Source organism: Aricia agestis, chromosome 1 (genome assembly GCF_905147365.1).
Source record: "Aricia agestis chromosome 1, ilAriAges1.1, whole genome shotgun sequence".
NCBI classification, from domain to species: Eukaryota; Metazoa; Arthropoda; class Insecta; order Lepidoptera; family Lycaenidae; genus Aricia; species Aricia agestis.
Genome location: NC_056406.1, coordinates 12,888,353 through 12,902,888, shown reverse-complemented (window position 1 = coordinate 12,902,888; position 14,536 = coordinate 12,888,353). Strand labels below are relative to the sequence as shown.

Here is a 14,536-nt window from a genome sequence, read left to right as displayed (position 1 = left end):
ATGCGCTATTCTCTATACGCCTGAAAATTTGCCGTCATTTTGTATACTTTGTTTGCTTTATTTAATCATACAACCGTAAAGACATTTGGGCAAGACCTTTTTGTACAATCTTATTGCGCCCTTTGACGTTAAAAGGTTTTACCACAGAAGCGTACATGAAAACATATAATGACGTGACTTAATGAAAACAAGAAAAAATACAAAGCAGATTAAACAATAGCACTGAATATTGGTCTTCTATGTTTTCGTCTAGGGTTTTTAAGAGCCTATGCTGTCGCATTTCTGGGCAAAGGCCTCCCCCAAAGTCTACCTTGATTTTCTCCCCCAAACTCCTCTCGATCCAACGCAGCTGTATGCCAGCCTGGCTCGTATTAGCTATGTCCACACTGTGCACATCTTCAATTTTCGTCATCAACTTTCATATTGACGCATTCAATAATTGAATGCGTCAAGGAACGCAACACCTATATTGTCATTTTTTGAAGTTTTGGATACGGTCAGGGGGCATGTGTCGCGGGCATGCCTCACGTTCGCTGTTGACTGCACTATGACGCATGCCCTTGAAGAACAGAAAAAGGCATAGTATGGACAAAGCTATTTGTCTATCTCATCGCGCTATCTTTTTCTAGGCCGGCCACGAGTTAAAATGATATTTAAGGCGAGGATAAACCCCAATTTGTTATTCCGTGACTCCCGGTTTACCTAGTTCCAATATAATAACGAAGTGTTAAGGAATATGAGATATAAAGCACAATATTTATTATTATTGTTAACAAAAAATTTAAACCGACTTCCAAGGTAAAAACAATAATAACATCCTTATAATATGAACTAAAAAGTATTAAATATTTTTTCCTATCTAATAGTGCCTTTTTCCGAATTCGGCTAAAACTCTACTATTTCTGTACCCAATCTTCATAATTTTGAAGTCGGTACCAGATAGCTGAATCTTCAGTCTGCCAGAATATTTGAAACTTTTGGAACTGGCACCGACTTCAAAATTATCTCTGGTTGTGTGCAAGGTTATCGTTTTGAATTGAGATTAATCCCCGCCTTAAAGACATAATACAAAAATGACAATTAGCAGCAAAAGTCCGAAGTCGCCGCATTCTCCGCGAGTCCAAGGCCGGTCTCCTGGGACGGATCACGGACACGACTATCGGAATTGTATCGACACTTGAGGATAATTGAAATATTATTTACGGTCCCACGTCATACTTATTTTTTCTTGAAACATTAAAAAAAATGGTAATTAAGGAACGTGAGTGACTTTATGATGAATGACTTGCACGAAACAATTTCTTATGATTGTTGTACGAATAATTTAAGTGTATCTTTGAAATTACATTCACTATAATTTTTAGATTGACTTATTTAAATATCACTTTGAACTGACAAACTTGATGCACAAGACATGCAACACATGCAACAGACGAGCATACAGTCAAATTCATTTTTAGGGTTCCGTAGTTAAGAAGGAACCCTAATAGTTTCGGTCTGTCCGTCCGTCTCCGTCTGTCCGTCTGTCCGTCTGCGTGTCCGCGGTTTTGACTATATTATAAGACCTTCAAAGCTGTAATTCGCCGTGAATGCACAACATATTAATGATGCCGACAATTACATACATGGTATAAAATATGGTGCCTGATACCTCCCTACACATCAAGCGCGGATGATGTTTTTTTCACGTCCACCCCACCGTGTGGGGTGTCGTTGGATAGGTTTTTTTTTAAATACTAGCTGTCCCGGCAAACGTTTCTTTGCCATGTAAAGTATTTTGCCCGTATTATTTTGTTGAAGTGACTAAATAAGTATGTCACCATGTCAACGTCCATCGCTATCCCGTCGCACAAACAATGGTCGCCGTCAGTCTCGAGTTGTAATAATTTACTATTATTTATTAAACAAATGCACTTATCAATATAAAAAGTACCCAGTAGCCGACTCTCAGACCCACTGAATATGCATATAAAATTTGGTTAAAATCTATAAAGCCGTTTCGGAGGAGTAGGCGGCCTAACATTGTGACACGAGAATTTTATATATAAGAAGAAAGATTACGAGTATTCATATATCATTTTCCGATTGAGGGATCCATTTGTGAAATATGAAGTTTTAAAGTGGAAAAAATCGTTAGAGTCCAGTGAGGACACTGGTCCAGGGGAGGACCCCTTCTACCAGCTAAACGGTTGCTTCTAGAAATGTGAAAAAGTTTGAAAAAAAATGTGAAGAAAAAGACTTCATAAGTTATTGAGTAATAGTCGTTCAACTAAAAAAATGTATTCGGCGAAGTATAAAGGAACTTTTCGTTCAAGTTCCTTTGAACGTTACTGAGATGATGTTGTTAGTAGTGTAAAACAGTAAATGTACATTCTTTAACCATACTAAAATTATCAAAAACTAGCGGTACTACGACTCTATATTGCGCGTGGCCCGACACGCATTTGGCCGGTTTTTTTACCCTTCTTTTTGATTAACTGAAAAATTAGATAGATATATTGATTACACTTTCCGCAATTCCAAGAACAAAACCCAATTAGGTGACGCATATTAAAAGCATTAGAACTGCCGACACCGAGCACTGATACATAATTACAAATGTAGTGGTTAGCCTTTACCAATCTTACCGTGACACGATACTTAGGACTTTCAAGGACCGATGGAAAGAAAATCTGGGTCAAATTATCACGCGATATTGTATTCTATAAAGTACGAGATGACCTGCACCCGTAGCATGGCTACAGTAGAAATACGAAAGTATAGACAAACCGTGAAGATAAACTGAAGATGCCGTTCTGATCTTTAAACGGCGGCTAGCCGCGATCGACAAAAATTCAAATAAAATGCTTCTTTATGACATAGACTATTATCTATGTCATAAAGTAGGATTTTATTTGAATTTTTAGGACTATAGTCTATCTATGTCATAATGTGGCTTTATGTTTGATCTTTTGTCGATCGCGGCTAGCCACGGTAAAGATCGGAACGGCACCTTCAGTTTATCTCCGCTGTTTGCCATACTTTCGTATTTCTACTGTGGCCATGCTACGGGTGTTGGTGAACTTCGTATCACATTCCTCCTAATAAGGACCTTCTCTGGTCTTCTACGAACATTTCAAGACTAAACTTAGCGAAATCGGTTCAGGCTATTTCGAGTCTTTTTTTAAGAGCCTATACTGTCCCACTGCTGGGCAAAGGCCTCCCCCAAGTCCTTCCATTCATCCCTCTGCAACACCACCGTCGGCCAACCTGGTCTTCGAGTCTTAGCAAGCCTAAAAAAAATCATTTTTATTTATACAGATAAGAAGATAATATGGACCCCTTTAGAACATTTTACATGTAATACTAAACATCAGATCATATCAGATGGTAAACAAAAAAACTAAAATATTACATTTCAATATTTTATACGCTCTGACAGCTTCCCATTTACAAGGAAGTACGTACTATAAAATGCAAATTATACTAGTAACTCCTACAGTTAAATTAAACTTCCGTTTCAAATTATATGTATGTGTTTGTAACGATAAATGTACCTATAATATGTTGGTACTTAGTAGCAACCGTGACATGGAGTATCGGCAAATTCTATAAAATTCTCTCCATCACATACTGTGATTGTGGCAATTAGGCATGATGACTATTTTTTTTTTCTTATCGGTAATTGAAAGACACTTAAAAAAATAGAAACATCGTTGAAAGAATGACTCTGATAGCTTAAAAATTCACCAAGATATGACAATTCAAATATCTCATAAAAAAGACCTGCCCGAAACGCTCCATACAAAGTGCTACGAAAGTATGACGTCAGTCTTTGGTAGTTTGTACGCATCGGGAGACAACTTTGTTCGACAGGTATATTAAATATTGCGTTTATGAAAGTGGTTTCATAACAAAAGTTGCTTTTAATTGCATAAGTTATCGAATTGTATACAAATATTAAGAAATTTAATTGAAAAAAAAAATCGACTTGAATATCCAACTTTGAAAGCGCATTGCAAAAAAATACAAATGCTATCAAGGTGAAATTTTGGGAACTCTTATTTTTTACCGTGATTTCTTTATTTTATTAACAAAATTCGCTAATCTTTGACCTTGTCATCATCCCATTCTATGAATTTTTCGGTGTCGCCCAGAAACTAGAATGGGAATTACATAAAAATTCATAGATGGATGATAGAGAATTCATAGATAAAGTCGCTACGTTTGTATTTAGAACATTATTTTTGTATCATGATGCTGATATTAAATGTATTTAAATAATGTATTATACAGTATTAAATACAGAAGGTACATACAAACCTTTTTTTACCTTCATGTACATGATGGAAATGAACATGATACTCGTAAACATGGCTACTCGATAAAAGGGTCTCGTAACGTAATTTTCTCGTACAATATCCTATTACTCGTTTGGACCTCCATTGATCATACGTAATTAAAAGAACGTTATTTTGACGAATTAAAGATAATATTATATTACTTTTAATAATAGGTTCATCGTTTCACGTCGAGACGAAGATTAATTATTATAATTGTACTAATTAGAAAAGACTTATTACTGTATAAGTTTCGGATGTGCGTATGCAATGCAATACCAAATTTTGACTGATTATTTAAATTATTATCATTATAACTTGTAAACTAGTGTTAACACGTTAACGGCGTAGGCCCAAATCCTCAATATAAATTTAAGTGCGTTACGGCGATGAGCACGCCCCTTTATGAAATTAATTATTATGCGTTACGGGTTCGAAAGTGCCCCGTATATCCAACTTCATTTAAACCCCTCTAAAATTGTCAAAAATAGTATTATTTTTGACAATTTTAGAGTATTAAGACTGTCCTTACTCTGCGCGTAGGTACAACAAAAACAAAAAAAATATAATGATAAATAAAGTGTGGGGTACATCTAACACAAAGAAAATACGGGATTCCAAAAACCCCTGAACGCGTTAATGTTGACAGAATATTCTTGTAATCACTATCACTTCACATCACTTGTTCACACATAATCTCAAATTTTAAAAAATTAACACACGAGAGCTGTCTCTCGTGTGTTAATTTTTTTTTAATTTGAGAATTGTAGGTTAGGTTAGGAGAATTCTCTGTAGAGAATTGTAGGTTTTCATTATTAGGGTTTCGTAGTCAACAAGTCCGTCTGTCCGTCTGTCTGTCCGCAGTTTTGCTCAGAGACTGTAGGGCCTACAAAGCTGTGATTCGCCATGAATGCACATATTAATGATACCGACAAAATGGTATATAAAATCTTTAAAGTAAGAATGTATTTGCTACAAAATATTATATATTCAGAAATAAAACAATTTTATTTATTTATAAACAAAGTTTTAAAGGTGAGGTACCTTCCAGCCACCGACCACACAACCACAGTGGTTGTGTGGCCGACCACTGGAAGCACCGATGCTTCCAGCCCAATCCAGTCCCCTGCACATCAGGCGGGGATGATTTTTTTCCTCGTCCACCCCACCGTGCGGGGTGACGTTGGATTGGTTTTTTAAAAATATTACGAGATATTGAGTAATAGTTGAATAACTAAAAAAATATATTCGAAGAAGTATAAAGGAACGTTTCGTTCAAATTCCTTTGAAGGTAACTGAGATGATGATGTTAGTAGAAACCGTTATAAATGTACATTCATTGACCATACAAAAATCATCTAAAACTAACGGTACTGCGGAACCCTATATTGTACTTGGCCGGTTTTTGTCCTTTAAGATACGGAACCCTTAAAATGGTTTTATAATAATAACGAGTAAAAGTTGATGATAACTTTGTGCCGCTAGACACGTTCGGTGGAAAATGGCTTTAAAGAACTTATTGCTTACGTTGTTGCTCTAAGTTTTTAAAGTTACCTTTTTATCTCAAATATGACTAGTCAATAAGACTAAAAATATGCCAAACAGACAACCAAATACTATTAAAACATAACCCTCCTTATGCAGTTGGTTAATAACCAAACTCGTTCTTATCACAACTTTAAGGTCACGGTTAAAATGCAGATGGCCGCGGGATCATCGACACTCGGAGTTCAACCAAGTTCAAGGCAGCACATATTGCATAAGCCTCTATATAACGTAATCATTTAACTCGCGTAAGGCTGCGTTTCCACCAGAGATGTGTTGCGAGGAATGTGTTTTTAAGATCCAATAGCATCGTCGCGCTGAGCGATGTCATGGCAAATTCACATCAATGAAGCGATTCTATTGCTTCTCAAAAACACATTTATTTTCTCGCAACACATCTCTTTTTATGGTACCGAATCACGAATGCTGCATGAAACGTGAACAAAATTCTTAAATTTATTACAGACGTAAAATATATTTTAATAATAATAGAATCTTAGGCTGGTATAAATAGTCAGTACTCAAGATGCATCTCGGTCTCAAGACACGGTTCAGGCTCTGTGATTGGTTGGCTGTAATAATATAAATATAATATCTGATAAAGATAACCGAAAAAAAAACTAAAAAATGTAAAAATTATATTGCAATATCACTAGAGTTTTTGGTCAGTAAATGAAAAACTAACAATATCTCGGTTAAGTAGCGTAATTGGAGACGTTAACAAATAAAGGGGGAGACCCCAGCTCTAATAGAAATTAGTTGTTGCGGGTAGTCCGGGAAATAATATGATATTTCCTTCCGGTTTCCATAGAAAAACTTTTATTCTGTGTTAGTTGTGTATAACTGTGTTCTGCAAATAATAAGCAGAAATAACAGTACGTGAACTAGGTATCATTTTCAATCTAAAATTATATCATTTTATTAAATAAACTTACAGTTAATAGACTAACAACAATTACCTTTTACTCGCAAAAACGGGTCAAAATTCAAACTTCGAAACATTTTTTTTTATCCTCTGTCATTTTCCACAATTTTTAGAGTTTAGTTCCCGAGGTATGATAAATGGTCGCGGAGTGGTGTGGAATGTGGTGTTTCCAAGAGTGGAGCCCAAAGAGGCAGAGGTGGTGGGGCTGCGGTCGTATATCACGTGTTTCCCGTAGTCCCACCTTCAGGAGCAGGAACACCGTTGGGGTTTTAGTGGGTAGTCCCGGGTGCGGATACTACGTCCGCCCCGGGGAGTCCCACATACCTCGGTGGTCCTCCCCAGGCCCCGTGGATGCGTAAATGCTTTCCCCCAACGATAAAAAAAAAAAGGTATGATTAATGGTGGTCTGGGAAAATATTTGGAGACTCCGCGAGGGTGAAATATTAGTCTACATCAAAATTATGTCAACCTGCCCACTGTAATCTCTCAGCCTCCGACAAATTTGAATTGCGAATTTGCAAACTGAATTTTACATTTTTAAGGAAGAAAAATAGCTTTTCTAAATTCTTACTTTGGTGACCATTATTAAGTTGGAAAGATTTGATAATTGCTTTAAATGTCCAAGGGTTTAATCTGACTTGAGGACTTAAAACTGAAGATAAAAAATTTTAGAGGACGATGAAACATAGTTTCATTAAGAAGTTAGGCAAGCCCAATAGTCCCATCCCATGGGACACTGGCACTCGGTCAGCGGATGTCAATTTTAATAATTCCACAGAAGAAAGTGTTCATTTCATATTGAGTAAAATAGCTAATGAGGTATTAAAGACGTTTGAGAACTTACTCTACGATTCGTTCGTTTCGTACTTTTTCCGCTTTCGAAGAACGATCGGTGCGATATGAAAGATATCAGTATTAAGAGTATATTAGATTACCTGCGGAATCTAGACGACAAATAGACTGGCTACCAAGCTCCACTTCCCTCAGATATTCAATACATATTGCGAAACTGAGTATTGTTTTTCATTTCTTCAAGTATATATTGAGGAGGTTTATTTTCTAGTCACATTCGTCATCTGTCTGACTGCAATCGTATATCGCATCCAGAAATGGTTCATAAGGTAAATTGTTAAAAAACGTAGTTTTTTGTTCAAAAAAATCGTTTGACCAAATTAGCCACAAATTTTGGGAAAATATCTTAAAAAGGATAACAATATATTTTGTGAAGTTTTCATTTTATTAACTTATATTTTGTTTTCAGCTCGCTCTTTTCTATGGATGCATCGTATCGGCGTCATGCATGGTTCTACATCCGGTCCAGGTTCCGCTACTCCTGAGTCCACTACCGGAACCGAATTACAGCTTCTCCTACGATGTAAACGATGTCCAGACCGGGGACGTGAAGAGCCAGCACGAGAGCAGACGAGGGGACATCGTCATAGGCCAATATTCCCTAGTCCAGCCGGATGGAGTCCGACGGACGGTGGACTACTCTGCTAACGATCACACGGGCTTCCTCGCAACCGTCAACAACCAGGGCGTCCCTGCGGCTCCGCAGGCCAGCGAACAACAGACCGTGCAGGACGAAACTCCAAAGCCAGCGCCTAAAAGCCAAGAAACGCAACAAAACACACAAAACTCGGGCACTCACACTACGCAAGGGTGGCCCGAAAATGTATCCAGCGCGACTCCGTCCCCATTAAACATCCCGATAGCGCCCCTCATCCTGCCGTCATTTACCAACGGGAATCCTTGGCTTTAAATAGGACACGAAAAAGATTTCAAACGTGAACCTCAAGTAGCATTCCGAATGACAGATTTTTAACTCGAACCACAGAATATTTATATATTAGTAGTACCAACTCGAACGCAGGATATGGACGGGGTGAAATATTTACTTTGAAAATTACACGCTGCGACTTCTTTGTTCTGAGCTATTTTTTTAGACTGGCCTTCGTAGACTTTTATTTATTTTGTTTTTAGTTAGTAGTGATATAGAATAGTAAGTTTTTATTACGCAGCATGCTTCTTATAGGGCGGTAATTGTCCGCCAACACCGGTAGATATAATTTGTGTCGAAGTAAATAACACCGCTGGAGACTGGGTGAACGGCCTTGTATTATAACCTAATATTACCTAGGTACTTCTAGTGAACTATATTAACTTTAAATATGTATATTTTGTATTATTTCTAATAATATTTTCGTGTAATAAACAGATGCAATAATTTCTATTTTGCTGTTTTCATTCTAAAATACTAAGCACACACTACATTTCTTCCAATGCACAATGGCATAAAGATGTAAAGCCTAAACTCTAAAGTATTCAATTACATGAAGTCATATAAAATGTAAAGCACATTTTATATGTTTTTTATTACACCTCGTACGCGAGAACATAAGTATTAATTTTTACGTTTTCTTTTTCCATTACTCCGTCACATCACGTGCCGTAGTGATCTCGTAAGATCATAACAGCGAGCTACCCGATCCCCTTACGTCAAATAACCCAATTTTCGTCGTATATTATCAAAGGGTCTCTACACTTAATTCTGCTTTTCTTCACCCAATATCCACTTTGCGCGGACATTTTATCCGCAACAAATAACCCCAAATCCGATACATTTTTGCAGGATTTATATTTTAAAACTTCCTTTATAACCAAGTAGGTAACCTGTAAAATTATAAAAAATAATAAAAATTTCTTCTCAGTAACTTTATGAGTTTTTTGTTGTAACTTTCTTTAAAAACAGTTTAATAGTTTAAGTATGACACGTGACGTGGTAAAAGACCGATAGACAAATAGACGAGCACAAAAGTTTTCCATATTTAGTAATAGTATTTATTTGGATGTTAACACAAAGACTACCTTTAAGGGCAACCTTAAATTGAAAACTTAGTAGTTTGTACTCCTTACTAGTTACTCTCTATCTTAATAAGAATTTAAATAGCAAGGAACCTAATTGGTATGACCTAAAGTTGGAAATTTTGTAAAAAAAACTCATTTTAGCGGCAAGAGATGAAACATGTGCCAATCGACAGTAAATCAAAATATAAATAGGAATTAATATTCTTTGGTAATTCGGAATAAATAAGAGTTAATTTTTTTTACAAATTTGAAGTTTTGTATGCTTTGTCTTAACGTTTAAGTGTAAGAAGTAACAAATAATAAAAAAAAACTGAAAAAATATATTTAACTCTTATTTATTCCGAAACCGCATCAGTTACGACATTTTACCAAAGAGTATTTCCTATTTAAATTAATTTGATGTATTATCGATTGGCACATGTTTCATTTCTTGCCACCAAAATGACTTTTTTTATAGCGAATTTGTAGGTATACCAGACTTCATACTAAAATGTCCTATGCTTTTTTAAAAACTAGTATAAAGTGATATCTGACATTATTAACTCTATTTTTTTTTTACACTACTTATCCGGTTCAAGTTGGCTATCAATTAAGTTTGATCGCCCGAAGCCTACTTATATAATATTAGTCAGTTCCTTTCAAATATACGCCCTTTACGACCCACAGCATTTCCTACATGCTCAAGGCTGCGCCAAGGCCACCGTACATGTTGAAAGCAGCGACGTAAACAAACGCAAGTGATAACTCGCCAGGATGACATTTTAACTTTTTTTATTGTTAAAAAGGATCTGGATATATAAACCCTGTTTTATATTCGGATTGCACAACTCATCAGCCTTCCACAAGTTACAACATCTAAAATGTTTCACAAGGTATGTTAATTATTTCGTTCGCAATTATTATTAAGTGTAAAATGTTTACTCTACAAACTCTAATTAAACAAATAGGTACTTCAGTTTATTTCTAGTTATATATACATAATACAGTCTCAGACGTAACTAATATTATTAGCAAAATTATAATGTAAGAATGTAATATATTAACAAAATCATAATATGAGTACAGGAACAATTTCCTAATAAAAATAATATAGGAAATTCCTTCAATTAAGGATGATCAAGGATCAGACACGTACAAGCTTACGTCTTATCAAAATACGTTAACTGTGCTAAGCTTAGCTCATTTATGGTCTAGTATTAATAGTAGTACTCTATCTATAAAAGCAAAACTCTAATAACAATATGATCTCCATTTCGTTGTTTCAGATCGCTATCCTCGCCCTCTTCGCCTTCGTGGCGGTAAACGCTGGTGACTTCTCCAGCTTCTCGTACGGCGTGGCCGACCCCTACACCGGTGACTTCAAGAGCCAGGTGGAGAGCCGCGCCGGAAACAACGTGCAGGGCCAGTACTCGCTTCTGGAGTCGGACGGCACCCGCCGCACCGTGGACTACGCCGCTGGCGCAGAGGGCTTCAACGCCGTGGTGCGCAAGGACCCCACCGTCGTCGCCGCCGCCCCCGTCGCCGTCGCCGCCCCCGCCATCGCCGCCGCTCCCGCTCTCGCCTACGCTTCCCCCTACGGTTTCGCCAGATTCGGGGCCTACGGCTACCCCTATGGTTACGCTAGATTCGGTGCCTACGGATACCCCTACGCTTACAACCGCTTTTACTAAATGACATAACGATTCGAAAATTGTAAATATTGAAATGTATATAGTTTAAGATAACTGTGTTTTAATTAACTATTTTATGATGACATGTCCGTTGTAAATAATGATATTTTAAAAACATCCTTATTTGGGTAAGGACTTTGAATCCCGAAACAAATAATTTAAATTTAAATTCTTTTCCCCACATTTCATTAGCCTAAGACACCGGGAACAAAAATAGACATTGCCCTGGACTGGCCAAAACATTTATTTCGTATTCTAACGATTAACATAATTTGTAGTTAAACGCGGAAACTCACAACATTTAGAATACCGGTTTCGGATTTGCAATACCTACTACGCCCTAGATTTAACAATGTTAAATATTGCAAATTATTAAAATACTTAATCAGGCATTTTGAGATTTTAATAAATAATATTTTAACTATTACACTGCGTATAAAATGAAGTGGGTGTTAAGCAACAGCTCTATTTAAAATTTACTAAGAGTAAATATTATTTCACAGTTTCTGTGGAAAACAAACTTATTTAGAGTCAATTGTGAAAGTTATTTACAAAACAAACAGATTGTTTTGTAAACAATTTTAACAAAAATTTTTAAAGTGTGTATGGTGGATGTATAATTAGGGTACCTATACTTATGACATGAATCTCAAAAGATGCACTTAGCGCTGCTACTTTTGTACAGTTAACTCAATATTATAACATTATTAAAGATAATGGAACATTTACACATCCTCAAGTATTATCATTTTGTTTGTCACACCCGGTACGAGTATAAAAGTAATTATAATTTCGGTAATCACAACATAAAGATGAAAGGTTGTGATGGCCATAACAATAAATGATAATGATGAATTTAACATTTCAAATTAAAATGGTTTCCATTTGTATATCAGTATCATCGACCTCTAAATAAACCTCAAATGAATTATTTCATTTCAAATTACTCTTGGCCTAATTGTAGCAATTAGTTTTTATTGCAAATTTAGTTTTTTATAATAAACTTCAAAATTCTTGCTTTAGAAGTTTATTAGATTTGCACACGTCTTTCCTATTAGGTTGCTAATTTTGTAGGTGATTTTTTTCTCAAATACTTATGTATTATTCCATAATTAAAATAACTCAATATTTTAGAGGTATATCTAAACGGCTACGTCGGTCAGAAAATATAGTTTATTTAATATGGAAAAAGTAACGCTGTATGAACGGACGTTGCTTTTTTATCTCAAAATTGTATCTCTCGACCTTTAAATACGAGAAGTACGTACTCGTGTGTATCTTATACGAACAGTCATTAATGTAATGTAGTCTAAAACTGTATTTTTAATATCAAATATTTCTATAGTTTCAAAGTCAGATAACATTCGTACTTTTTTCAAATTACAGATTAGAACGTGGGACGATGATGAGAGTATTATCTGAATACGAATGATCATTATTATGATTTCATTCATAAAAATATATTAGGGTCTGTCCACTTAATATCATACGTGCCATAGATGTAACGATATAGATACAGCGTGCTTTGTTCAAGTGTCCGGCTAGTTCCGCATAGCAAATAATTGTACACTGACGAAATTGAACTCAAACATTCACTTACCGTGACCTAGACGTACCTGCCATGTATTTCCTATTAATAGCGACGAATGATTGTGCAGGGGTATATAAAGCCCTATTGTGGTCAGGACCTTATTCATAGTTCACTGTACAGTTAGACCAAACGTATCCAAATGGCAGCTAAGGTAAATTTTGTCCCTTTGGATTTACTTTCAAATTTCAATATTCGTGACAGTGTTATATATTATGGTGCAGTGTATACTATGACCGCGAAATTAATGTTTAAGGTTTACGGCCAGATGTAAATTAATATCAATTTATCGTGAAGACAAAGGACGTAAATTATTCTAATCATGTGCTGTGAAGTCGAAACTTAATCTGCCGAGCTAAATGTACCGAGGCAAACTAGGCAAAAACTCCAAGACATCTCGCCTTATCTTCTTGTCTAGTTTATTCCTTCTTTATTGCAAACTCTAGTCTCTCGTAAAAGTTAACTTAAGTTGACATTATTTCGATTGAATGGGCCGTAGTAATGGTTTCCCATCCCGCACTCTCGTAGAAGAAAAACATTACGAAAACCTTGTTATTTCAAACACCGTTGACGCGGAAATTTAGTACTGTTTCGTGAATAATCGTTAATCTTAATTTTATGTTTATTTCAGTTCTTCGTCCTCGCTGCTCTGGTGGCGGTCGCCCGCGGTAGCGCTCTCCATGGAGCCGACTACACCAGCTTCTCCTACGGAGTAGCGGACCCCCACACCGGCGACGTCAAGAGCCAGCACGAGACCCGCGTCGGCGACAACGTGGTCGGCCAGTACTCCCTGCTGGAGTCTGACGGCACACGCCGCACCGTGGACTACGCCGCCGATGCTCACTCCGGCTTCAACGCAATCGTTCGCAAGGATCCAGCGATCATCGGCCACGTCGCTCACGCTGCCCCGATTGCCCACGCCGCCCCCGTCCTCGCCGCCCCCATCGCCCACGCCGCTCCCATCGCCCTCGCCGCCCCCGCCGTCGTCGCCGGCCCGTCTGTCTCCTACTCAGCTCACTCCGAGTCCGTAGCCCACGGTGGTCTCGCCGCTCCCCTCGCTCTCGGCCATGGCCTCGCTCTGGGCCACGCCGGTCTCGGCTATGGTCACGCTGGTCTCGGCTATGGCCACGCCGGTCTCGGTTTGGGCCACGCCGGTCTCGGCTTGGGACACGCAGGCCTCGGACTGGGTTTGGCTCATGGCGCGCACTGGTAATTTTGTAATATAGGACGTAATTTATAATACTAATAATTGTAACATAATGCTGCCGATGGTTTTGAATGTTGTATGAACTGTGATGAAATACATACCAATGTAATTATTTCGTTGTTTAATTTATGAAAACCAATTGAATAATATAATTCTAGCATGAAGTATTTCTAAATTCATGCCAATTGCGAATATTCTTCTTTACTTTAAAAAATTTCCTTAACTTTTATTTTTAGCAAACTAGTTCTTATAATTGCTTGCTTAATTATTTATCTGTGTGCACTGTGCACGGTAGTGCACCCCCCGAGACGAGCCAAGCGAAGCGCAAGGGCACTACCTACCTTTTCTCTAAGTAATTTGTCGTTTTTTTGAACCCTCATCGAGTTAGTTTCCGATGTACCAGATAGTTAACAT

General features: G+C 37.2%; 1 protein-coding gene across 1 annotated transcript; it reads left to right on the top strand.

The window, feature by feature from the left end:
• Positions 1 to 7,870: 7,870 nt before the first annotated feature.
• Positions 7,871 to 14,234, top strand: LOC121731830. Its single transcript, XM_042121497.1, has 5 exons — positions 7,871 to 7,910; positions 8,051 to 8,329; positions 10,923 to 11,306; positions 13,043 to 13,069; positions 13,547 to 14,234. Exons 1-5 carry the CDS (start codon positions 7,899 to 7,901, stop codon positions 14,126 to 14,128), a joined length of 1,284 nt encoding a protein of 427 aa, XP_041977431.1. The 5' UTR covers positions 7,871 to 7,898; the 3' UTR covers positions 14,129 to 14,234.
• The last annotated feature ends 302 nt before the right edge of the window (positions 14,235 to 14,536 follow it).

Bases quoted from the DNA above. Each gene is read 5' to 3' on its own strand.
- LOC121731830 (XM_042121497.1), top strand. The intron at 8,330-10,922 runs GTCCCTGCGGCT...TCGTTGTTTCAG, and splicing joins CAACCGTCAACAACCAGGGC to ATCGCTATCCTCGCCCTCTT. The intron at 13,070-13,546 runs GTAAATTTTGTC...TGTTTATTTCAG, and splicing joins GTATCCAAATGGCAGCTAAG to TTCTTCGTCCTCGCTGCTCT.